This window comes from Paroedura picta, chromosome 7 (assembly GCF_049243985.1).
Source record: "Paroedura picta isolate Pp20150507F chromosome 7, Ppicta_v3.0, whole genome shotgun sequence".
NCBI classification, from domain to species: Eukaryota; Metazoa; Chordata; class Lepidosauria; order Squamata; family Gekkonidae; genus Paroedura; species Paroedura picta.
In genome coordinates, this window is record NC_135375.1 from 74,369,060 (window position 1) to 74,395,068 (window position 26,009).

Consider the following 26,009-nt stretch of genomic DNA (forward strand, 5'->3'; position numbering starts at 1 on the left):
AACTAGATCCAGACACCACAAACTCTATAGGAGTATTTATCTCTATAGGAGCACAAACAGAGAAGAAATTGCTGTGAGGAATGGAGTTGCATACATGCTCATACAAGGAGAGATGGTCATTCATATATGTAGGTTACTGGCACGATGGGCTTTAAAGGTCAAATCAGTACCTTAAATTTAGCCTGGAAAGACTGATCTTGTGTGTGGTGGTATCTGTAACCAACCAGCTTGCTAACTGCAGAGAAAAGCAGATATAGCAATAGCAAGAAGTAACAAAAGCATGCAGTTACTAGAAACAGTCCTATACTACAAAATGCTGTCGGCACAGCTAATTGTGCCCCTATTTTCAACAGTCCTGTAAGGATGGCCAAAGATTAGTCCAGTGAATAGCAAGGAAAATCCTGCAATAAATTCTATCTTACCTTATACAACTATAATTACCTTACACTTCTATAGCTCTTTTTGCACTTAAACAAGCCCAAGCCAACTTTACTTACTTATGCCCCATGTAGTTACCTAGTTATTTAGAAACTCCAGCACACTTGTGGAAAGCATCACTGGCTTACTTACCAAACACACAACTTCAGTGGGGAAAGTAAATAAAAGATGCATTAAATAAGAAATATCTGCTATCTTAACTAGACACAAAACAGAGGAGAAAAATCAAGTTTTCCTGTTCCACATTCCACTAATGTATATGCTCTCTCCAAAATGACCAATAATGCCACACAGAAGCACATCCTTTTCCTCTATAATATTATATTCTGTAGTCATGATTTTGCACTGACCCTAATGGCTCTCGCTAGCCTAATCTCATCAGATTTTGGAAACTAAGCAAAGTGAGCCCTGGTTAGTACTCAGATGGGAGAGCAGTAAGGAAATCCAGAGTTATTATGCAGAGGCAGGCAATGGCAAATCACGTCCGTTTATTTCTTGCCTTGAAAACTGTACAGGAGTTGGCTGCTTTACGGAACTTTCCACCGCCACCAATCATGATTACAAATTTCAATTCCCAGTTCATAGACTGCTTTTTAAAAAAGCTACAAACCAAATATTAAACCTAAAATCTGATTTTGTACTTTATATTTTAGCACTATAATTAGTCTACAGTCACTCAGACTTTAAGAGTTACCTCAGCCATGTGAATGCTAACCTGAGAAAGTTTTCAGCCTGATTTCTGATAACAGCCAGCTTCATATATTCCTGATGAGACTTTCAAAGTAGAACCTGTACACCCTAAGAACATTAAAGCTTGGCACCCCTCTTTTAAAAACAAATTCAACCATATAAATAAAAACATAATATGCAGCATAGATGAAAACAAATCCTTCTGATGCTACACATTAAGTGGAGAAGCATCTCAAATGAGTTTTATAACGAATCAGAACTAAATAATGAGAGCAGCAGGAAAATCCCAAATACGCTTACCCAGAAATAAGCCACAATTTGCTTAATAATTGCCTCATCACCAAAGTACTTGAATTCAAAGGGACAGGCCCCTCAGAAATACAGGTATTGCGTACTCAAAATAACTTTTTCTTTACAGCCCAATACACCTACCGAGAGAGCAGTGCCAGCTTTTGCTCCAACATCATCTCCAGTTTTTGGGCCTGCTTGGAGAGCCAATGATCCACCCCATGCAACCGATAGCAGGTCTCCAGCATCAATCGAAAATCGGCCACGAAATCCGCGATCCCTGAATATTGCCCGGCAGAAAACTTCTCCTCCATCTTCAGCAACGTCAGCTGTTGAGGTTCTTCAGTAGGCGGCTGCCCGGTATTGTTTTGGGAGGAGGAAGAGGCGCCTTCGCAGAGTCCGTCCTCAATTCTTTGGCCCTCTGCGGGTCTCAGAAAAGGCGTCGTGAGTGGCCGGTGCTTCTCCAGCAGGAATTCGCTCAGGATCCGATAAGCCTGCTGTAGTTCGGGGCTCAGGTTCTGCTCCCGGCCGCAGTGGCCGCAGCTGCCTGTGGCATCTTTCTCCGTGCCTTCCAGCAGGCACCCAACTAGCGCGGGGGCCGAGGCAACTTCCATTCGGCGCTCCGCGGCCAGGGCTTCGTCCGGCGGCGGCGGCGGCGGCGGCTCCATGTCGTCGTCTTCTCCTTCGTCGCCGTCCTCCTCCTCCTCCTCCTGGCCCTCGGGCTGCGCCACGTTCATGCCCCGCCGTCTTTAGCGCGGTGGTTGTAGGGGACGGGTCCCGCCAGAGGCACCCTGGGCATCCAACAACTTGCACCCACCTTCCCCTCAGCCCGCCCTGCCTGCAGCTCGCTCGCTCGCTAGGCCGGCCGTCGTCCAGGTAGCCGCCGCCTTCCCCACTCCGCGCCCGGGATGCGGCCGCTGGGACCTGTGGCGGGGGAAAGTCGCTGTACGCCCGAGGAGTGAGGAAAGCCGCTCAGCCTCCCGCGGCCGGTTACCAGGGCCGGGTGGGGCATGAAATAAAGGGCGCCTCAGGTGCGGCCAACCGGCGTCTCTCGGAGCTGCCCTGAGGGGTGAGGGAGGCGTGCGAAGCCACCGCCCCCTTAGGACCGCCGGTGCAGGACCTGCCGCCCGGGTCCCTCTGTCATTCCGTCCCTCCCCGCTCGCCGGCGACCAGGCCTCGCTCTGCCTTCCCGCCGCCTCACGGCGCCTGGCCCGGCGAAGGTCCTGAATCCTCCTGGGTTTGTCGAGGGACGCGGCCGAAGCCGGTCACGCTGTCAGTTGGGGGGGGGGGGTTCGCTAATAGACCTTCGCTGTCCCCTCCCCCCAGCTAAGAGACAGGGGGAAGGGGTGGGGGAAGACAAGGGAGCCTTCGCGGACAACCGCGCGTGCGCGTCAGAAGCAGCCTATGCCCGTTGTGTTGAGCTGCGCACTCTGTTTTGGACGCCAGCTGGTGGCTTCATCATCAAGGAGTGACGGTGAAGAGGGGAGGAGGGAAAACAGCTGCAGAGACGCACACAATTTTCTATGGCCAATGGAAGGCGCGGAAGCGCACATGGGCGTGAACGAGGCTTTAAAAGAGCGGCCGCTAGGGATCTAGGCCACATGAAAAGGGCATATGCTTGCGTGCGAGCACTGCGAGTTGTAGAGAACTCAAGAAGGCTTTTGCCCGTTTGGCTGGTCTTAGTAGAAGGTACCGCACGGTTTTCCATTTTGGAGCCGTGAATTACGTTTTTTTGATTTTTTTTCCTGAAAATCACTCTTCTGGGAAATGAAGGGAAACGGAACGACACTGCGTGATGTGAGCTTTTAGAAGAATATTAACTTGCGTGGAAATATTTTTTTGGAAATACGATTGTTTGTGCAGCAGGTGGCAGTGATCAAGCCTAGCGTTCTCTTTAAACAACTTCAGAAGACAGCTTGTAGTACCGTTCCAGAGGTATCTCTACGAACGATTGGGAGAAAGATGGGATGTACTCCGTATTGCTGTAGTGTTTATATAACTCTGTGTTTTGATAGTGTGATCTTTATATTTCTTGTGAATGGGTACTGATATTCCCGATCCAGATCCTGAACATTACATAAAAGAGAATTATTCCTGCAGCGTATATATTCTAGGTTAAAGCAGACTATTTAGTTAGAGGCCAAGCTCTTAAATTAAAACAGATGTTCGTGTCACTTTTACTGATGAAGCTATAATCATTTTATGTTTTTTAATTGGAGGTTTAAACCAGTCATTCTCAATGGGAACCGTATTGGCAGGGTGTTGGTGGCACATTTCAATGGGGCTACAGACTGAAAAATGTTAGAAGGGGAGTTAGAAGGAAAAATGTTAGAAGGTTTATGGGATGCCTTGGTAACTGAATTGATGAAATATCCTTTTGTCAAATATGGCTAGAAAATTCTACCTTTGTCAAGAAAAAAAAATCATGTAACCCATTCATTTGTGTGTGATTGAAGTAATACATTCAAGAAAAAAAACAATGCACATGCTTTTGTGTATATATACACTCTCGAGGACAGTGCATTCTTAGTTTAGGCTTTTTTTTTTTTTTAGCTTAGCTCATTGGGTAAGCAGCCAGCCTACCCCAGGAGGCCCTGGAACCCGAGAAGCTCTCCTGAAAGGGCCATGGCCAAAAATAGGGTTGAGAATTGTATATTAGGAAGAAGAAAAATGAGAGGAAATACTGAAACGAACCTCTATTTGATTTCTTATAAAACCCAGATTTATTTTGCTGCTTTAATAACATAATACACAATTTGTAAGTATAAAACCAAATGTTTTCCATTAGCAGAAAGGGAGGGAGGAGCCATATGTTTCCTTAATTCATTTATTATGGTGTTTATCATCTGGGGATAGGAAACAATCACAGTTGAGCAAACAGATTATTTCAACAAAGTTTCATATAGACACAATAGACATAACAGCATATATGGATACCAATTAAGGTTTATAGCAGTTAGAATAATGAACTCTTCCAGAGTGTTTTGTCATGTACATTACAGCAATGTAATTATGACCAAATTGTTTACACTTAAACCGAATCTTTAAATGTCTACAGTGTGCACAAGTTGGCATTCTCCAGTGCTACAAATTTTCACATGAAAATCTGCATAATATAACTTTGAGTGAGTAGAATTAATTTAATCGGCATTTCAGACTAAAAAAAATTTTTCACAGAAGTTTTTTGTTTTCCCAACCTTTCCCTTGAGCTGCAAGGGAGGGCAGTATAAAAATCTCCAAGAGATATGAACTTATGTGAAATGGGGAGAAACTTGATCATCTCCCTTAAACAGGTGAGATAAACTAGTACTACCATCAGGGAATATGTTATTTGTTCACTTGCCTTTCTCTTATCATACATACGGTGTGGCTCACTTTAAGAAATAAGGGGGAAGGGGGGGATTAATAAATAAAAATCTATGACATGCAGTCCAGCACAGAGATTCTGAAACCTGTTATTTCTGTATTGGTCGATCGATGGTGTTAAGTAACTCTTCTGGCAGAAATTTGGTATATGGACATTATATCTATGTGTGTGTGTATGTATATGTATACACACTTTCACTTTATCAGTCTGTTCTGCTGCATGTCCTTTAAACACGCCAGAGAGCTTGGGGGAAGAGCGGGGTCACCTATGCTTTGCTTGGCAGAAGCTAGAAGCAGTACAATAGGGGCACTTGGACAAAATAACTGCCAGAACAATATCTTCCTGTCCTCAATCCTAATACATGAAGAAGTGCAGGACAGGTAGTTTTCTTCCATATGAACTTGTTTGTCTTGTAGTTACTCTTTATATGTCTGCCTTCCCTAGTACTGTGGAGGTGTAAGGAAAGGGTAAGTAATAAGAAAGGTTCCTGCCATTATTTTCTTCAAGGCTGAAATGAAAGAGGTCAACTCTCTCCCCTCAATTTCTCTGTAGTTCACAAAATTCAATTTATCAACAACAAAAACACCCTGAATCCATGCTGATTTGGGTTTTATTTCAGATTCATCTAATCCAACTTGGAGGAATGCACTACCCAAATCACTGAAATTCCAAGTGATTTTCATTTCAGGTGATTGGGGCTGTTGAACAGGAAAAAGAATGTACTCCCCTGCTCTCCAAGAACTCCTTGTGCCTTTTGCTCTGGTTTCCAGGAGGGATGGGAAAGAAGCATCTTTTTAGACCAATGACTGAAGCCTCTTAGGGGAAGCTACAGCCAATCCTGGCAATGCATTTTGCATTGCTGTGAGGTCTAGATACCTGCAAAGCTTTTTTCAGGCTTCAGCCAAGGTTACAGGAGTGGGGGTGATATGATTTGGTAAATGTTTGTCCAGTCATAGAAGCTGGCTCTGTTTTGGAATCTGTGCAAGGTCAGAGGACATACAAACAAGGGTCTGATACTACCTTGCTTTGCTATTTGAATCTGCTGCTGGAGACATGTGACTTGTAGCTTTTTAATGGTTGTTCCTTAGAAGAAGAACAGCTGGATTTTTGTACCCTGCTGTTTACTACCCAAAAGAGTCTCAAAATGCTTTACAAACACCTTTTCCCTTCATTTGTTAGTTTCGTTTATTTGATTTTTAGCCCGCCACTCCCACAAGGCTCGTGGCAGGTTACAATAGATAAAACCCCAGATAAAATTCCCCTAAAAAGTATACAATCCAGAATCTCTTATCCAGTCCAAGATATACTATCATATATAATATATAATATGTAATATGGCAGCGTAAAAACTAAGACCCTCCTGGCCTCAGACCCCCCCTTAAAATAACACTTCTGGGGGTGGACATGGGAGAAGGATCTCCATTCGCCAGTAGAATGATCTCCCTTAGCATGCCAGCTTCAACCATAGACCTGGTGGAAGTGCTCCTGGCCTCAGAGGGAGAATGACCATTGGTTACTCAACAAAAAGGGTTCTTCTCCTCTGAGGACAGGAAGACATCTTGCACCACCCAGTAAGTTCAGAGTCCATTTCACATTAAATTCTGTTTTCTAGGCCTAGATGGTTAGGTCTGCACATTAGTTTCCTACGATGTGTGGGTGCAGAATAATACAGATTGTACATGATAGGATGGAGGTGTTCCTTTTTCTGAAGCATCATTAGCCTAGTCACAAGTCAACTGCTTGGATCATTTTTGTCTCACTATCTTATGACTCTTATACAATCTTATACTGTTTACCTGTTACCAAGTTTATTAGTTCAGTTTGATAGAAATAGCTCTCAGTTTCTAGACTGAAGATGGAAGGCATTCCCACCAGGAAACAGGAAGTTTGGATTTGTCCTCCCTCCCACATGTGACCGTTTGAGCAACTGTAGTTATGAAGAAAGGGGGTAGGAATGAGACTATTTAAACTGCAGTGTGATCAGGAAGCCCCAGTAAATGTATGGTTAACACACTTCTCACCTCCGGCCATGCCTCTAGCACAGTGGTTCTCAACCTTCCCAATGCTGTGACCCTTTAATAAATTATGCAAGTGTTATTTCACAGAAATTAAACCAAAATGGCGTGAAATCCATTGTTCATGATTGTATAGAAATTGTTTTCCCCCCAGAGTTTCTCAGTTCAGTTCTGCCTCTTGTCCCACCATGCCGATCTCACTCTTTTCCGCTGCTCCAGACAGACGAACATTCTATCTCGATCTACCCCACAAGGCTGCTGTGTGGATGGAGCTCCCCTGACCAAGATGCTTGCCCTGCCGCAATCCCTGTGAAAGGGTCATTTGACCCCCAAAGGGGTCCCAACCCCCTGGTTGAGAACCACTGCTCTAGTATTTCCTCCCTCTCAGTAGGGTTTGTATTAGAAATAACTCCTGCAAGGATTAAAACAGCCTGGGGGAAGCGGTTTGTGGGCAAATCAAAGGTGGACAAAGGGGAGGTTATTCTTCGGCCACCTACCTGCTAATACTGTCCTCTGTATGACAACAGTTTTAGAGGAAATTGCCATGATCCATGCCCATCATCCAGATGTTCTGCAACATCTAGTTGGGTCCATAGAAACAGCTGTACAGCCATATTGGTCCATGCAAGATCCAAAAACAAGAAGGAAACCCTGCAAGCTCTTAAGCTAACTTCTAAAGAAGAGAATAGTGACCCATGACCAAAAAATATGCAAGATGGGCTTTTGTTAATTCTTGGAATTTAGGCTGTTCAGTGTGTCCATCAATTATTCTCTCAGGAAATAATTTCCTAGTTAGTGCAGCTTAGGTGATGCAATTTAATTAACTTCTTAACCCTTGGTGGATGTGTGCGTGTGGGGGGCTTTGTCTGGAGTCAATTTTGTTGGTTCTAATAAAATGAATTACATGATTTTCATCCTTGTTTTCGGTTCAGAGAGCCAGTGTAGTTATTGATACTCTGAAAACAAACAGAACCAAGGTGATGTCCTCTATACCTCTAGTTGCTTCAGCTATGCTTTTATTTGTTGCTCATTTTACAATAGGCTACAAATCAATTAGATCAAAGTGCTTTCTTTCTGACAGTTGTAGTACTGATGACAGGAGCTACCAGCTAAAATACATGATATACTGTTTCCCAGGATGATTTTCTGTTTCTTGAACATTACTCTCCCGCTATAGTCATACATAAAATGTAGGAATGTCATTTTAAAGTTAAGAGGGAGGGGCTTTGGTTTGAACTACTGCTGGGAGTGGGGAGGAAGAGCAAATCATTTTTTTCTTAAAACCACCACCCTCACAGGATTTAATTACATAACTTTGAAGCAGCATTTGCTTGGAATACATGTATTGCTACAAACTTAGAATCATCTAGTGAACAAATGTATGGCATATTTTGGCCCTATTTCTTTGGAATCACAAGCTCAGCGTTTGGCAGCTTCCAGAATTTGGGACATTTTTTCAGTATTCACTTTGCAGGATTTTCCAACTGGGTTTGTTCAAACTGTACTCTTTGATGTCTGTGGACTCTGTTGTTGTCCTGCTTGTGGTTGCTGCTGATAAGCATATGCAGGAATGGAGGAGGAGGTAATGGCAGTACTGCTCATTGCATTCAGTTCCCTGAATCTTCTGAGCAACTGTAAAAAATACATGGTGAAGTCTCTGGGTGTGCTATTTAAGAGTGACTTCTTACCCCTTTTCCCCTTATTCCATTCCCCCCCCCATGGAAAATAACTCAAAGATTCTTCTGCTCCCACTGGGAAAACCTGATGGAACAAAAACAGCTGAGGGGGGTGATCTTCAGTATACGAAGTCCCAAGGAAAAAGGAAAGGAAGTTGGTTAAATTGCATCACCCAGACTGCATTCTCTAGAAAACAGCTTCTTGAAATAATCACTGACTGGTACATTGTTTGTCCTTGATTCGGAGAATTAACAAAACTTGGTATAGTTTGGAGACTCCTTCCCAGGATATCCTGATTCATTCATCCTGTTCTGCTTCCATCTCACATATATTTGTCACAAGGCATTGTTCTCCTCCTCTACAGAAGTCAGCTATCAGGCTGGAGTATGCAGCCAGCAAAAGAGCAGGTGACAAACAATCCCAAAGACTGACCAGTAATGTAAGTATGAGAATGGGTCTCATGTTCCACAGATTCTTAAAGCTTTTCTATTGAAAGCATGTGTTTTGCTAAATGTTTGATTTCTGTTTAGCATCTCAAAGTGAGCTAGAAAATTTGGATAGCTGGGCACAACGATGAAAACTGGAAAAACGAGGAAAAATCCCAAAATGACAAATCCCCAACCAAAAGCTGTAAGTGAAAGGATAAACTGTCTATATATAGTATGAGATTCTTCAAAGCTTTTAAATTTAAAAAAAAGAAATATGTATTCGGGCTAAATAAATATTTGACTTTCCTTTAGCCTCCCAAAGCATCTCAATCAGAGAAAGCTAAAAAACAAGGAATGCAATCTATTATAAGAATGAATCAACTATATATAGCATATAAGATTCTTAAAGCATTTTTTAAAAAGATCTAAATATTTATGCATGTTTTTGGGACTTTGTGCCCTAACGAGAAACTTTCTGTTCAGGCAAGATGAATATATCTGTTGTGAAATAGTTTGGTTTGTTGAAATAGTTTGTTGAAATGTACTAGAGTTCATAAAATGACCATAAACAGTATTGAATTTAAAACAGTGAAATAATGCAACAAAAGACCCTGATTTGTGTGGAAGTATATATAATTCCCCGGGTTCTGACCAGAAAATAGTGGTTTTGAGGAAACACTGCTCTTGCCAGCCACATTTCCGTCTACATGGGAGTTTGGAAAGATCTGGTTTCTCTAACCCCCGGGTCACTTTTCCATGGCTATTTCCATTGCCACCTTTCTAGTATCAAAAACTATCACTTGCTGAAGGGCTAGCATTTCAGCACCCTTACTACTGTTTAAAGGTTCTGTTCCTTCCTGCTTTGCACTTACCAGCTACAGGGACTAGCCTGATCACTTGCACAATTTGGGGATGAAGGGATCTATAGCCCCGTCAGCATGATTTACATAGGGCGTTTCCGTACATCGCTAAAAATAGCGTCACGCCAGCTGAATGGTGTAGCACTAAATATTAACGTGCCACCCAGCCATTCCTTACCTTCTTGCTGTCTCGCTGTAGTCTGCTGCCTTTTCGTGCTTCTCATCCTCCACAAGCGCTGCTGGATACGGCAAAAGAGCAGTGTGGTTTATACATGACACTCTTCCGCCTGTAAATCAAGCCAGGCACCCTTTCTCCTTTTTTAAGGGTCCCACGATGCCCACCAATTTTTTAAAATTAATAGTTCCCCGTTTAAATGCCTATGCATCTAATCATAGATGCAAAAGGAAACTCAAAGAAGAATATTGTAGTGCCTGGAAAGACACAGATAGAACAGCCTCTCATTATTAAGAACTAAGAAACTAAGACTCGTGATTCCATAAGGGGTGGTGTTCTAGATGCATAGTGCTTTTTGAACACCACCCCTTATGGAATCACGAGTCTTAGTTTCTTAGTTCTTAATAATGAGAGGCTGTTCTATCTGTGTCTTTCCAGACACTACAATATTCTTCTTTGAGTTTCCTTTTCTGAAGGCTAGTACTGTTAGTATTCAATTTCCCCTTCTCTGAAACGCCCGTTTCCCACTAACTCCTCAGTTGTCTAAAGCAGTATCCTTTCACACCAGACCAGGGAAATCTTCAGAAATAATTTCCATGTTTAATTGGGCAGGGATTTTTTTCTCTCTCCCTAGAAAAGATATATCACCTTTCCTCTGACCTGACTGGGAGTCTCAGTCTACCACCCAAATCACCCTGGCAAATATTATTCCCAGTTCTCTTGCCTATCTATCACTTTTAGGCTGAACCCAGACTTTTGTCAAAAGTGTTTTATGACTAAAATCTTCTCAGATATTCAACAGCTAAGATACAGAATGGTCTTCTCTCAATACAGGTCTCTGTCAGAATTCCACTTCCCTTATCACCACTTTTTCTGATGTGCAGAAATGCCCTGTGATAAACTAGCAACAGATAGTGGTGGAATCCATTTCTTAGAGCTACAGTTGCTTCTTTTAGCGTTTAATGGTATTTTAACCCCAACATGTGCTTGTTTTAGATTTCAGCTTTTTCTGCAAACCTGGGGCCATTTACAGGTTGTAGAAAGATCTGCCTTGCCCATGCACAGTTCTAATCACCAGATTTAAGTGCCCTCAGATTTGGCTGACTTTGCTGTTAATATATAGACCAGTGTTCCTCAACTTTTTTACCACTGAGAAACTCTGCAAGAGTCCTCAGGCTTTGAGAAACCCCCAAAGTGGTGCAATTATGCATAATATGGTTGGGAAGCAAAGCTGTGCACATGCCCACCTAGGGCCCCTCATCTTCCCACTCCTTCCAGACCCACCATTGGCCATTTTGAGAGGGGCAGGCGGGTCATATGACCATATATAGACATATCACCTGATAAATGTTTAACAAATTTGAAAAATATATAAACTATTAATTAATTCCCACCCATTCAGGAAACCCTTCCAGGTCCATCAAGAAACTCCAGGGTTTCACGAAACTCTGGTTGAGAAAGACTAATATAAACTATCTTTTAAGATTACATTGCTAGTTGAAGAGATGGCTATCCCCAACGGAAATCTTATCTCTGATTTGTCCATTTTTGCAGAAATCAGTGAAATCTTATTTCTACAAATAGGTTATTAAATGTATATTGAAGGCAAACTCCAAAGTAGTGCACTTTGATCCAACAGGAATCTCTCTTCAGGATTCACAAGGTATGTCGTATCTTTGCACAGGTGAAGATGACAAGTTAGTGTTTATATTTCTCTTGTCCATCTTTTGCTAAAGACTTAGTTAAACCTTCCTGTTCTCCAGAGTCTATTTCTCCTCTCCTGGCCTTACCTAAGACTAGCTGGGGTGCGCCTCATTTTGGGTGCTGGGGTGACAAGGATCAATTCCATATTAGGGGCTCCTCAAGGGAGTGTGGGCTTATAGAACTAGCATGGAGTTGACAGAGGTGTCTACCCCTGCTTGTGTCTCCAAGAGGTTGCTCCTTAGGTGGTGAGGGAAGGGAAAACGAGGAATGATCATCTCTAACAAGGTCAGGTGAGTCTTTTTGCTCTGGGAGAGATGTGGGGATTTTCCCATTAGCAGGGGCAGTCCTGTGAAACCATTGATTCATGTGTTATTCTTCTCCAGGACAATACTGTACACTTGCTGAAACAGTGAGAAAATGCATGTTTGCAGATTTACACAAAAACCTAATAGCAAACTCTCATTCCTACTACTGTAATTGAAAGTTAAAATCCCCAATACACCATAATGTGACATCCATTTTGAGGATGAATAAATTCCTTGTTAAGTTTTGCTAACCTGACTGTAAAATAAGTTTTCCAAAAACATTTAGAGAAGATTTAGATCAGTATAGCAAACAAATGTGCCAAAAATGTTGTTCCCTGGTCTGTCAAGTATATATATTCTAAAATGGCAAATTTGCTTATTAATATTGTGTTAAAAGCTATACTAACGTGTTCAGTACACATATGGAATATTATATAGATGAATGGCTAGCTAAGTCTATGAGTTTACAAGCAGGGAAATCACTAGGACCTGTAGGGGAGAACTTGACCTCAAACCTGATCATCTTCCCCAACGTAGCTCCATTTTGCTCCATTATCAGAGCCCTTACAGCTTTGCTTCTTTTCCTGATTCATTCCTTCCCTCCTTACAACCTGTACCTGCCATGTTCTAAATTGTCCTTCCTCCTTCTAGCTTTTCAGTTCTTCCTGTTTTCTTCTCTCCTCCTGTTTTCATTCCCTTCTTTGCTCCATTTTTTCTTTGCTTCTACCCATCCCATCTTCTTTCTTGCCTTGATCTTCCTTCTTTCCAGTTCACTTACAGTTTAAGTGCATGGAGGGTGGGGGCGAGTTTTGGGGGGGTTGGGGGGTGGAATATCACGACGGGCGGGTGGTTCGTGGGAACCGCAGCAGAGGGGGGAGGGTGGCGGCGCCGTGTCGGATAGGTTGGGGGGGGGGGTGTCACGTTCGGTGTTAGGCTGGGTCACTGGGTGGGGGTGTAGGGGGTGGTGAGGTAGCGGCGCAGCGACAGTGGCGGGGGGGTTGACGGGATAGAGGAAGTAAGAGCGCAGAGGGCAGGTGAATGTGGGGGGGTGGCCGGTTAGGGGGCGCTTAGCTATGTCGTAGCAGTCAGCAGGAGCAGAAGGTGGGCGCCGCCAGCGATGGCAGGCGGCTTGGGGGGGTAGCGGCGGGCAAGGGCCCAACGGTGGGTTGGGGGGAAGGCGGTTGGGGAAGCTGGCCCCTCCTGTCCCTGGCCAAGGTCCCTGGTTTGCTGCCGAGAAAGGAGCAGGCCCGTCGCATCCCGGCGGCGAATCATCTGCAAGGCCAGTCCAGGGCGGGCCAAGTGGCCAATTGGCCACTTGGCCCCCGAGTGGCACTTGGAGGGGCCAATCCTGATTGGCCCCTCCAAGTTTTTATCACGGACAGGCCCCACCCCTTTCTCCTCCCACTTAGCCCTTAAGGCTTTATTTATACCACTCCCGCGGAGCGGTTTACAGATTCTCATTTCTAATTTGCAGTGGAATAGAAAGTGAGATAAAATGTTTTATTTTCTATTATATTTAGGAAGTCCACCAATTACTTGGATACACCACTTCAGAGGTAAGAATTTGACGACAATGATACATACAGTTAAAAAAAATTTTTTTTTGAAGAGTTAGTGGTTCAGCTTTTAAAAATATTTACTAGGTTGATTTTTTTTCTAGGCCTTTCATAAAATTAGTTCCCAAATGAATCCCAAATGACAATTCCTAAATGGATCTTCAACAACGTTGCTACTCCCTAAATTGAAGTGATCTTATCCTTTTAAAAGCTTATTTTGGGTAGGGCTCAAAATAATATCCACCAGTAAATGCTGGCCTTACCACCACTGGGAGAAATGGAAGATAAGCTCCTGATAACAAAACCCCATCTGGAATATTAATTGGGGTTGCATGAATTAATACTGCTTTAGCTTTGTATATATAGTTTTATGAAATGTTGCCCTGAACAGCACTCACTGAAAGGGCAGGTTAAAAATAAAAAAAAAAATTATTTATATTTTTATAAGAACATAAAAATAATCTGTGCTGGGAAGAAAGCAGTACAAAACCAAGAACTGTTGGATGCAGTTTTATAGATCACATTTTTGCTAAAAATAATAATAAAAAGGTTTTGTGGCAGAACTATGAATCAATCAGTTGCAGTTTGGTTGAGTTACAATTTTATCTGGGAGAATACTGTCAATTGTGGGTTCTGGGTGATAGAATAGACAGGATGGACCCTATCTAACGTAGTAAAGGTGGAGGAATCAAACTTGCAGTGCACATTGCTGGGATGGATACCTCCTCAACCAGAGACAACTGTTGCCAAAACTGTCCTTGGTGGTCGTATTCTCTCTCCAACAACCAGAAATACAAAGGGCCAACCTCCTTCACAACTGGCTTGGGAGCCACCACATAGTAGTGGCTGTAGTGCATTGCAGGGCAGGGCCAACCCTCCCACCCTGCCCAGGAATTACCCACAAAGTGGGTGGCTGTGACTCCCCAGGCCCACCCTCCCACCATGATCAAGCAGGGTCAACCCTCTCATACAGTCTGGGCCTCAGAGCCTCCTGCATGGCTATGGGAGGCTCCGTCCCCCCTGGCTCATCCTCCCTCTGCAGATGTACAATGTGATTACAGGACAGGGCCAACCCTTCTGCCCTGCCTAGACCTGGGAACCACCTGCACAGTGGCTTGACTGTGTCCCCTGGGCCCACTCTCCTACCATGGTCAAGGTGATTATTGGACGGGGACAACTCTCCCATCCTGCTCAGGGACTGGGAGCCACTTGTTTGATGCAAGTAGCTGCATCTCCCCAGGCCCTCCTTCCCTCCCAGTGCTGTGACTGTAGGGCAGCCCAACCCTCCTGCCCTGCCCTGGAGCCACCAGTATGGTTGGAGGTGGCTGTGTCTCCTTGGGACTACCCTCCCACCATGGTGAAGGTGACTGTAGGGCAGGGCCAACCCTCCCACCTGCCCTAGGGCCTGGGAGACTTGCACAATTGCATATGGCTGCTTCTCCCAGGGCCCATTCTCCCTCTGTGGACAAGGTCTGCATAGATATTTAGTTCCCAGTTACTGCCTTATAGCCGGCCATTTTTAAGAGAATAAATCACAATTTAAAGAGGGGATTCCAGCTCAAACCTGCTGCTTACCACATCCTGTTCTTGGGAAGGGTAGGCCATGCACGCTTTGCTATCCTCTCACAGACGAGCCCACGCCCCACAGACATCCTGCCACCGGGATGACCTTTGTTGATTCCAACCCTGCCCAAGCAACATGAAGCCAGAGATAGTTCTGGAATGCAGGCCAACCCCCTCAACACCCCAGAAGGATTTGGCCATGCCCCATAAGCACTTTGCCAGCAGGCAAACTGAAAGGCGATGAGGGCTTTGGATGCCCCCCCTCCTCTGCACTATGACAATGACCGGTGGCCAGCAACATGCATTGATGATGTGCTGCCATGAAGATCTTAGGCCATTGCAGACTAGGACACCATAGCACCCCACACCTCTACACGAAAGGAGGTTACTGAGAGTCAGGGGCCAAACAGAGGCAAGAGAGAAAGAAAAGGAAACAGAAAGATCCAAACTTCAGGATGTGTCCCTGGCTAAAATCCTTGCAAAGCAGTCACCTTGATGGGGGTAGCAGTCAGACTGTGCCCTAGCGTGCTGTCACACCACAAACACCCACATCGAGATACAGTGATACACAGACAGCAATACAGCTCACACACCCTAGGAGGATTTGGCCATGATCAGTGATTATGTTGCCAGCAGACAGACTGAAAGGCCATTCCTACAGACAGAAGGCCCAGGTCAGGAACATGTATTTATTTATTTATTTATTTAGATTTCTATACCACCAATTTCTTTGCAACCCTGTACAACAGCATGAATGCACAGTATTGTACCCAGCCTTGGGTGAGCTCTCAGGAAATTAGCCAGGCCCTGTAATCATGTTGCCCACAGGTAGACAAAAAGGCCATGCCGGCCCTGGACAGAGGGTCCAATGGATCTTCAGCATAATGACTACCTGGTTCAACAGCCTAGATCCACAGTTTGTTAACTGAACTCTGGTGGGCCATGATCATTCTCAAAAACTCTGAAAGCTTTGACCATGCTCTGTGTTCACTTTATCAGTGGTTAGAATGAATGGTTGCTGCATACAGAAAACCACACTGGAGCATATGACTGGACTGTCCAATAGCATGGATTCATCAAAATCATGGACCTGGACTTAAGTGGGCTCCATTTTCAAAACAGAAGGATGACCCTGTGCAAGTGGACAGTGGTCACCTTGCCAATGGAGAGAGTGAGAGGGGGTAGCTGAGTATGTGGTGTATCCCATAACCAGCATGAACACAGGAAGTGTTATTTGGCCAGCCCCAGATAGCCCACACAGTGACAGAATTAGCACTTATCATTATCATTCTTCACAGTCACCAACAGTGCAAGTGAGGGGAACTGTAAAAAAGGGAAGGATCCCAGGACACATGGAACCTCAGAACAGGAGGATAAGATGGAAGAATCTCTCAAATAAGGTCCCTGGCCATGCCCAAATTCAACAGCAGAGAGCTAGCAAAATGTATTGGCTTTTGAGCCCTGTAAGGAAACACCTGACAAGGGCCAAGTGTTCCTAGGTCCTAGCTTGTCAAGGAAAATGTCCTGTTATTCAGACTGGTTGTAAGCTTCAGTGCATACACCCAGCCATCCCCTCTTTGCTGGCAAGTAGACAGCTTGCTGCTGGCAAGAGTGATCTTTCCAGGATGTCACAGGGAGAAGATCTCACCTGTGGCCACATCAGAGCAAGACCCAGAGGAAAAGGTTCCAAATCAGCCACCAATCACTTGACAATGGGATGAATGAGAGATGAGTTTGTGGATTCAACTCAACCCTCACACATGGAACTGCCACTGAGAGGAGGGACACAGCCCATCAGATGTGTAACTGCAGCTGAAGAGCAAACTCCTTGGACTTGGATTGGCCTTGAAGTGATGTTACCTTGCCAGTAAAGGGAGTGAAATAGGACTGTGGACTGAACCATCAAATGAAGGGAAGAGCATAGAACAAGGAGAGGGAAAGAAGGAAGACCCTCTTAGACCACACCCCCATGTCCACGGAGACAGACCGTCGGTGTAGCCTTGACAGTGGAGAGTTGATTGAAAAGGAATGGCTGGAGCCAGGGGATGATGGCAGTAAGGATGAGGAGAAAGACCTGCCAAATCCTAAATGTAACTAAGTCCCAAGAATAAAATATTATCCAGCTATCACCTTGACAGTGGAATGTACCTAGTGTGTTTGGTGATGGAGACCACCCACAACATCAAGGATTGCCACATGACGACTCTAAATACAAAAGGCCCTATGCCCTGGTAAGCAACATCTTCTCAGCTGAGACAGGTGAAGGCTGCATCCAGGAGCAGTAATATGTATGGGAGGGAGGGTTTGGCCAATGTGCACTGAATAGAGGGAAGACCCTTCTGGAGAAGAAGAGCCATCATAAGCTGATGTGAGCAACAGGGGAGTCAGGGGATGGCTCGAGGCCTAGTACCCACCCAATAAAACAACCAAACCCAACCCATTCCATGACCACCTTCAAGAAAACAGATTGCAACTGGAAAGTGTGACTCAGCATGGAATGAACAACTTCAGATTTCCAGGAAGGGCTGGTCTGGCCATGGGTGCTATACGATCCTACAATCATCTTTGATTGGGGAGCCCATGCCCTCACCCGTAGTGTGAATGGAAGGTGCTCGTTTGGGACTCAATTCAGCAGAACTAATGGAAGGGCTCCCAACTTAATCCCCTGTGTGCATCATGTATATCCTATGCCCTCTCCCAGGCTCCAGTTTCTGGTTGGAACAAGAGAAATGATCTTTAGTGGTGACCCCCTCCCCCGTGACATTCTGGAAGGATCACCCTGTGCCAGCAGCCAGCTTGCCAGCAAACAGCAGGTGACTGAGTGTCTGCATTGAAGCTAATGACCAGTCTGAATCACAGGATATTTTCCTTGGTAAGCCAGCACCCAGGAACACTTGGCCCTTGATGTTTCCTTACCAGCAAGCTGATTCATAGGGAGCCATCTAACAAGTTGAAGGACCCCAGACACTTGGAGCCCAGGAACTAGGGCAAAAAAGGAGGATCCATCCAAACACAACCCCTGGACATGCTCCAAGTGCCCACAGAGGCAATCAATGTCACCTTAACTATGGAGAGCAAGCAAAAAGGGATGGCTTGACCCTGAGATGATGATAGTGAGGATGCTGAGGAAGACCTTTCAACTAACCTGAATCCCAGGGACAAAAGTTGGCCAACCAGCAAGCAATCACCTTGACAGCATCACAAATGAATGCTGATGACTGTGGAGCACTGCTACCACAACACCAACAAAACAACATCTTCCAGACTTCTCCAAAACAAGGCCCTTGCCTCTGCCTTGCATATTGATGGAAACAGAAGCAACATTGAATTGGGAATCTTGGGATATAGAAGGGGAGGATGCATTGCCACCAACAACACTCTCCAAGTCACTATCCTCCCTTCCAGATTTTCATGCTGCAGCTTAGGTGGCAATACAGTTGAGAGCAGGGAAAGTGGGCACCGAGACCTCCGATGATGTGCTTGGGGCATCCTCAACTGGGGGAGGCTATGCTTATTGCCCACAATCACTTCACACAAGGGAAATTGATGGCATCCTCCCCTGGCTATATGTGCAACTGCTTCCACCCCCTTTCATGGTGACAAACAACTTACCAAGCAAGCACCCAGGTGAGTCAGCTACCAGAGGGAAACAGCAAACAGGAACAACCTGTCAGGAAAGCTGAGAAGCCAAAGCAGAAGCAATTGGCAGAAAGGTTATGTGGAGGTCTAAAAAATGAAATGTCCTTTAATCATGTTCACTAGTAGTAATTACATATGTTGAGTGGTTGTCACAATGCCAAAATGCGAACTGGTTTTAATCATGTTCTCAAATAAATTTTTCTTCAGTGGTATGATTGATAACAGGAAAATGAAGATATTCATAAGTATTTATATACAATATAGAATATGGAAATAATATTTTCTAATGTGTATGTTTTATGAATTTTCAAAACTTGTCCTCATAAGAAAATCCTATTCTTTCTCTGGCCACGAAATTGAAACGGGGATGAAACATTGAGTCAGGATGGCTCCAACAGTTGCAGGCACAGAAGCATGACCAGGGATGATGGAAGCCAGCATGCTAGCAGGATTGAGAAAAGCTCTGGTCACAGCAGTGCAGGGGGTAGGGATGCCTTCCTGGGAGGGAGAAGCTAAGACAGGCATATGCCTGGGCCTTCTGGCTCTATCCTTTGAAAGCCTGAGTGCAGGGGGGGGGTGAATCCAACGTCAAGGAGAATTAAGTAGTAGGAGCCTCGGACTAGACCAATGAGCAGGGTCTCAACGAGAATAGTGAGAATAGGAGTCAATGAAGGGCAAGGGGAAGGGCCTGGCAGGAAAAGGGTTTGCATAAAAGGAAGCTTTAAGCAACAGGACTAGGGCTTGGCGACCCAAGATACAGAATGAGAATCAATCAGCCAGGAGGAGGAAGAAGACCTGGGCAAACCAAATCCCTTCCCCTTCCCCTCTGAGCAGCAAAATGGCAGAAGGCTGTGTTCCCCAGAAAGCACCAAGGGGGCACGACAAACCTATATATATTTTCAGTAATGCATAAAGCCTCTTAGTATCTAATGCCATATTATGTAGTCTTCCAAAGTATCCTAAACCCACTTTGTTGAACCAGAAGAACTCCATAATTCATAATATATCATTGCCCATCTATTAGTAAAGCTTCAAGACTGAATGGCAATAATTATCTTCTCAATTGCTGCAACTGACATTTCAGCCATTTCTTCTATAATTACCAGTATTCTGTGTTACCTTTCAAAAGAAAATTTCTGTCCCTTGTTCCTGTTGAATTTGTGGGTAATGCACTTCAGTTTGACCTTAAATTATCTTGGGAAGATTAATAAATTTTGTCTTCCATTGTATGTTGTTAACTGCTCTTTCCTAGAATTTAAGTTTTAAACTACAAAACAAACCTTGTTATGTTTTTTAGATGGAAATAATACGAAATATTTGGTTACTTTCACCCAAAAATCAGGAAATGAATTTAAAGTAATGAAAAAAGTCAGGGACAAGTTGGAGGTAATTTTTTCTTTATATCTGGGATAATGGTGGAAATTGAGCACTGCAGAAATGTAAGTAGAGGAATGTAAATAGTTGTAGCTATTTCGTTATCAATAACACACTTCCAATTTAGGCCAAATGCAGTGAGACAAGCAGACTATAAATAGGGTTGCCAACCACCAGGTTGGGGCTGCAAAACTTAAAAACCTGCAATTACAACTCATCTCCAAACAACATAAATTCCTATGTATGTATGTTTGTATGTATGCATGACATTTCCAGTTCTGGAAAAAAATAGCTACTTTGGAAGGTGGATTGCATGGCATTATACACAATCAACATTCTTCTGCTCCCTAAACCCCACTCTCTCAAGCTCCACCCTCAAATCCCTAAACCTGGATTTGGCAACCCTAACTATATAAAGGAATTAAATAATTACTATATATTTTAAGAACGGGATTTGAAGCCCCCCCCCTCTGCCAAGCACAGCCAGCGGCCCAGGGAAACCATGGGTGTATTCTGGGGACTTGGGGAAGACTTCCCCGCCCCCCCCCCCCGGCGAAGCCATGTGCTCCGCAGGGAACCATTCCCCAGCCCCTTCCCTCCCACCCCACAGAAGCTGCGCGGTTTCCTGGCCCCGTGGAGCACGCCCACTGCCTCCTCGAAGTAGACTGTATCCTAAGGCTTCCTTGGGATAATCAGCCCTCGTGATACGATCTTGACCCAACATAATTTAAAGGGTTCCTAATTATGAAAGAGCTGTAATAAGAACTATGATATTTCCCAACACTAATGGTTTATTTCCAGAGTCCAAACCCTTAGCAGAAGTACTTGGCACTCTGTGGGAGAAGAAAAGGCCAAACTAGACATGACTGTGTCCTCATGGCTGCCATCATTCCACTGCCACCATTTAAAAAATCATTGAAAAATGTTTTGCATGGTCCAATAGGCTCACAGTGCTGGGAGCTCTTGTTCCCTCCCCCATGCCTTGCTTTGGTACTTGCTACCAGAACAGCTACAATCTCTGCAGCTGTTTCAGCACATGAAAAGGCATGGGGGGGGGGGGTAGAAGAGAACACTGAGAAGCAGGGCCAATCAGGAGCATCTTTAAATGAATTAAAAATGGTGACAGCATGACAGCCACAAGGATATCATTATGGCTTGTTTCATCCTGAAGCTCCATGATCAAATGATAACATAATGGGATTAGGACCTACGTGCACTGAGAATACTGAACAATGTAAACTGGTAATTTTTGTCTTTCATATCCAGTTAATTTGCACGATGATTTTCAGAATCAAAGCTTAAAGAAGCAGTTAGAGTAAACCTAAATAGGATATCAGTCTTAACATTTTGGGTGTCTGTTTTTCCCCAGCTAATTCCATTTGGTCAGAATGATGAAGAACCTAATTTCAACAAGGTGAGCAATCAACGAATATCAATTTCTGAAAATCATGTTATGAAGATACAGAACTGCTACTTATCAGACCTACACACATTGTGAACTACCAAGCCAAATAAGCCCATGTTTCAGTGAATGAGTGGCTTAACAGCCTCTAACACAGTGGTCCCCAACCTTTTTATCACTGGGGACTGGTCAATGCTTGACTATTTTACTGAGGCCCGGGGGGGGTAGTCTTTTGCCGAGGGATGCCACCGCCTGAGCCCCTGCTCCACTTGCTTTCCCGCCGACGCCACTGAGTTCCCACCACCCGCTGGGGGGGCGCTGCACAGTGCCACACCGAGGGGGAGCCCCAGCCATGGCGGCCACTGGAGAGCACCAAAGGTGAGCCAGCGGCAGAGTGGAAGGGCAGCCCCCGAGGCAGCAGCTGTGGAGGAGGAGCTGCGGACCGGTACCAACTGATTGACAGACCGGTACCGGTCCCCGGACCAGAGGTTGGGGACCACTGCTCTAACAGGTTTTTTAAATAGCCTGTTTGGTGTGGTAGTTAAGAGTGGTGGCCTCTGACTGGAAGAGCTGGGTTTGATTCCCCACTGCTCCACATGCAGCCAGCTGGGTGACCTTGGGCCAGTCACAGTCCTGTTAGAGCCATTCTCACAGAACAGTTCTGTCAGAGCTCTCTCATGCTTACCTACCTCACAGGGACCTCTTCTGCATGAGGTTTGGCTGTGATCACAGCCTGTTCGCGTGTGGGGATAATTCCTGCTTCCTCACATAAAACGTCAGATATATAATATCTGTAGGGTTGCCAACTCTGAGTTAGAGCCTGAAGAGCATGCAGTGTGGGAAGAAGAGGAGCTTCATTGGGGTATAATATCAGATTTTACCCTCCAAAGCAGCCATTTTCTCTAGGTGAACTAATCTGTCACTTGGCAATCAGTTGTTATTCTAGGAGGAATCCAGCTATCACCTGAAGGTTGGCAACCCTAACCAGAAATAGGAAGCTTATAAGTTAGACTAGCTCCAAAACTATTTTAGTATCGAGAAGTATTCTGGCATGGAATAGTTAGCTCCATGACTGGCAGGCAGTATAAAGCTTGTTGACTGGCCAGGTCTGCCTTCTTTCTTTATCGAGTCAGCAGAGCAACACATTGTCCTTGTTGTGTTTCAGTCCACAACCCATAGACCAGATCTCAGAGACCAGTCTTGTGATCATACACTATAGGTCTGAAGTAAAAATAATAGTGTCAGAGCTCAGTTCAATATCAATGTATTCTGTATTCCAAAATTATGAAGTACTTGCTCACTTAGAAAAACCCAAGTGTACTCACACCACTTGAGAACTGCTGCATGGAATAAGTCTGAGTTCAGATAAGGTTTCAAATTTTGATGAAGTCCCACAAGGATGTGAAATTTTGAAATTACAGTTATTATGTCTTTATATTGAGACCTGCCATGTGAAATAAACTGCATATCTAGAATCCAAAAGGAGAGTAAAAATTTTGGGGTATTTAACTCTGAAACTACCTTTGCAAAATACAGTATCCTTAAGGATTCTGAGAAACATGGTGTTTTCAAAACTGAGTATGATGCCAGTGCTCATTTTAATTACACTTGTAGATACACTTTTAGGACATATAATTCTTTACTTTTCAATATAATATATTATAAAATGTAATAAAAAATAGGCAACCTGAACAATAGACTGTTATGTGTTTTTCTTAGTTACCAAATGAACTCAAGCAATGTTTTTTTATCAAGCATGGATGTGGAAAACGATCTTTATTATTTGAATGCCACGGTGCGGCAAATAGGAAACATTATCTATATGCGAAGGAGAAGCTCAGCGTACAGCACAGGAGAGAAGATGACCCTCCTAATGGACAACATTACTTCTTTCAACTGGAGAATATAAGTAACTAGTCTCACAAGAATACTGTTTGATACAGCACAAAAGCATGTAAATGACAGGTAGTAAATTGGCATCATGATCTTACCGTCTAGCCAAGATGATACATCACATTAATCACACATTTAGTTCCTTCTTCCTTCTCAGTAGGCTCTACAAAAACTTCTTCATATGGACCTTTTATGCATGATGGTGGCCCAGCTGATGGGGGAAGATTTTCCCCAGCGCACACGTCTGCCCTGGAGTTGTGCGTGCGCATTCACAACTCCTGGGTGGAGAGGTTATGCTGTGCTTTGCTGCAGTGGCAAGGGGACGGGAGGTTACTTCAAGAGGTTACTTTCATAGAAGGTAAACAAAACCACCCCATTTGGCTCCATGGTGCCGCGAAGCTGAACAGGGCGTTTTCTGTCCCTGCTGGGACACCATAAGCATAAGACTCTTCCTCGTGTGCATGGGCCGCTGATGGTGGCTGCAACAAAAAAAGGGAATGCAAAAAACCCAGTGTTCCCTTGCCACGCACCATCAGAGCCACGAGGGAAGTGTGCCTAGCCTCGACCAGGTCCTGGCCCCTACGTGGTGGAATGAGCTCCCGGGTGAACTGCGGGCCCTGCGGGATTTGTCAGCTTTCCGCAGCACCTGTAAAATGGAGCTCTTCCACTAGGTCTATGGTTGAGGCTGGGGTCAGCGAATCAGGGACATCATTCCCCCCCCCCCAGGAGTCGGAGTGTACGCTACTCCCCTCTATCCTCTCCTCACCTTTTTTTGATAGTTAGGGAGGGACAGGATTTTGTAGTCGTCATGTTGGTAGTTTGAGGTTTTAATGGGAATTTTAATGGGGTTAGTTGCTGTGACCTGCCTCGAGCCTGTCAGGAGAGGCGGGAAATAAATCTAATAATAATAATAAGGTGGGCCAGGGCTGGGGAGGGGGTGGCAGCAACATCATGCATAAGTGGGGATTAGCCCTGCTGCCATGCAAGCACCAGCTCAGCCTTTTCTCCCTATGCATAACTGGTCATAGTGATGTCAAATCAATTGTTTGCCTCATGCCAAGAATAAGTGGCAATATTTTTGGCAACATTTAGTACAAGGTAGAGTTCAGGTACTATTATTAATCAGTGTAACCCCACCCTGTCTGTGTTACTTGGGTTGTGAAACTGGATGATTTCTCTGCTTGTGCTCACTTATGTTTAGATATCAAGGGCTACTAAATTCCGTAGGTGGGTGCACCGTGTTTGCTGCCTGCCTGTACAAGGGTATGAAGGAAATGGGGCCTTGGATCCCTACCTGTGTTATTCTTTGGAAGACTTTCTTCCCTGTGCATGTTTTGGCTACTGATTGGTTTGGAGAAGTATACTTCTTTACCACCACTGAAGTGACCCATCCAAACACCTATACTTTTCCCCCTGTCAGAGAAAAACAGCACATTTCAGGGGACTGGCCATTAAAACAAACTGATGGGATCCAGCTGCAAGATAACTAATACCTAAGGGGCAGTGGTCATAGTAATGTATAAAAGTGGCATGTACAGATGAGTGAATTAAAACAGAGGTCCTTGGGGAGCCACTATGTCCTATATTCTTTATGTCAGGTACATCAGGTACAAGACTGTGGCCAATAATTACAATATCAAGAAATCAAAATTTGAGTACCAAAATCACTATCATTATTTCATGGCCCCAATTGCTCTGAACAGTGCAAAATGCTATGGTTAGAGCTACAAATGGTTTTGGACAAGAAAGTAGATGATATTTATAGTGATATTTATGAATGTAAAGAAAGAGCCTATTGGAATAAAGATTCCTAATACCAGGCAGTACAATTGCTAATCCTGTACATAAGGAACACTTCATTTGCTCTCTGCTGCTCTCACGAATCTGTACCCCAGTTCTTAGCTAACTGCATTTAAGATCCCTTTAGCTTTTTCTCTTCTTTGTTTACACTCAAGCACACAGATACATGCTGCAGTGCGCTCCCCCTTAGTGCACCCCTGAAGGTGAACTGGCTACACTGCAAACCAGCAGCTTTTATTGAGATTTTCATCAGATTATTTCTGACAATTAGCAAGTGATCTGATTGTTTTTTTAATTGCAAAAAATTGAAACACAATGTTATAGAGGGATACCATTAGATACTGAATTATAACATATCACATACAGTGTGAAAGAACAGAGTTAAATTGGAAACATAAGTTGGGCATAACTTTGTCATGATTTATATGATTACTAGTCTTGAATGCTAAATATCAACTTTCTAGTAAAAAATTACCAACCTTTTGTGTATCAATATTTGTACCTTGCAAATGACAAAAAATTCTAACTACAGTTACTTGGAAGTAAATTCCATTGACTTATTTCAAAACTCTGAATATTATATGTTTACTTAGTTACTAAAATAAAATTTCTTGTATTCTTGTGTCACAGTATGAACTGCTGCTACTTATCCATATCCTTTGAAGCCCTTCATGACTTGAGACCAGCATGTTTTAATTTATTTAATTATTTATTATTGGGATTTGTTTCCTGTTGCTATTGGAAACTATCTTGTGGCAGGCTAGTCATAAAAACCCCACATAAAAAGTAAAACAATATAAAAACCCACAATAACCGGTGGCAAGCTAAAAAACCC

General features: G+C 44.1%; 2 protein-coding genes across 7 annotated transcripts in view; one reads left to right on the plus strand and one right to left on the minus strand.

Annotated features, from left to right (window-relative positions):
- The window catches only part of BRD10 (bromodomain containing 10), a 58,093-nt gene extending 55,301 nt beyond the window's left edge, over positions 1-2,792 (minus strand). For 2 of the 4 annotated variants that reach the window (XM_077344944.1, XM_077344942.1), the window contains exon 1: positions 1,561-2,790. In XM_077344944.1, the coding sequence (XP_077201059.1) occupies positions 1,561-2,153 (593 nt within the window). In that variant the 5' untranslated portion in view covers positions 2,154-2,790. Of the gene's footprint in view, positions 1-1,560 lie in introns of all 4 variants that reach the window. The other 2 variants (XM_077344943.1, XM_077344945.1) reach the window with 2 other exon arrangements.
- Positions 2,793-2,822: 30 nt separating this feature from the next.
- LOC143841144 (uncharacterized) lies at positions 2,823-25,798 on the plus strand. Of its 3 annotated transcripts, none has more exons than XM_077344971.1 (8): positions 2,823-3,351; positions 8,840-8,914; positions 9,006-9,105; positions 11,523-11,601; positions 13,468-13,503; positions 20,003-20,091; positions 21,449-21,493; positions 23,237-25,798. In XM_077344971.1, the coding sequence occupies exons 3-8, from the start codon at positions 9,049-9,051 to the stop codon at positions 23,396-23,398; spliced, it is 468 nt and encodes a 155-aa protein (XP_077201086.1). In that variant the 5' UTR covers positions 2,823-3,351; positions 8,840-8,914; positions 9,006-9,048; the 3' UTR covers positions 23,399-25,798. The 3 variants fall into 3 exon arrangements, with proteins under 3 accessions (XP_077201086.1, XP_077201085.1, XP_077201083.1); XM_077344970.1 differs by having other exon boundaries at positions 2,928-3,213; positions 23,201-25,798; XM_077344968.1 differs by having other exon boundaries at positions 2,930-3,351; positions 23,201-25,798.
- Positions 25,799-26,009: the final 211 nt, after the last annotated feature.

Coding starts and splice junctions, on each gene's coding strand:
- LOC143841144 (XM_077344970.1), top strand. CDS start 9,049: ATGAAAACTGGAAAAACGAGGAAAAATCCCAAAATGACAAATCCCCAA. Junction 9,106..11,522: donor CAAATCCCCAACCAAAAGCT/GTAAGTGAAAGG, acceptor TTCTACAAATAG/GTTATTAAATGTATATTGAA. Junction 11,602..13,467: donor CTCTCTTCAGGATTCACAAG/GTATGTCGTATC, acceptor TATTATATTTAG/GAAGTCCACCAATTACTTGG.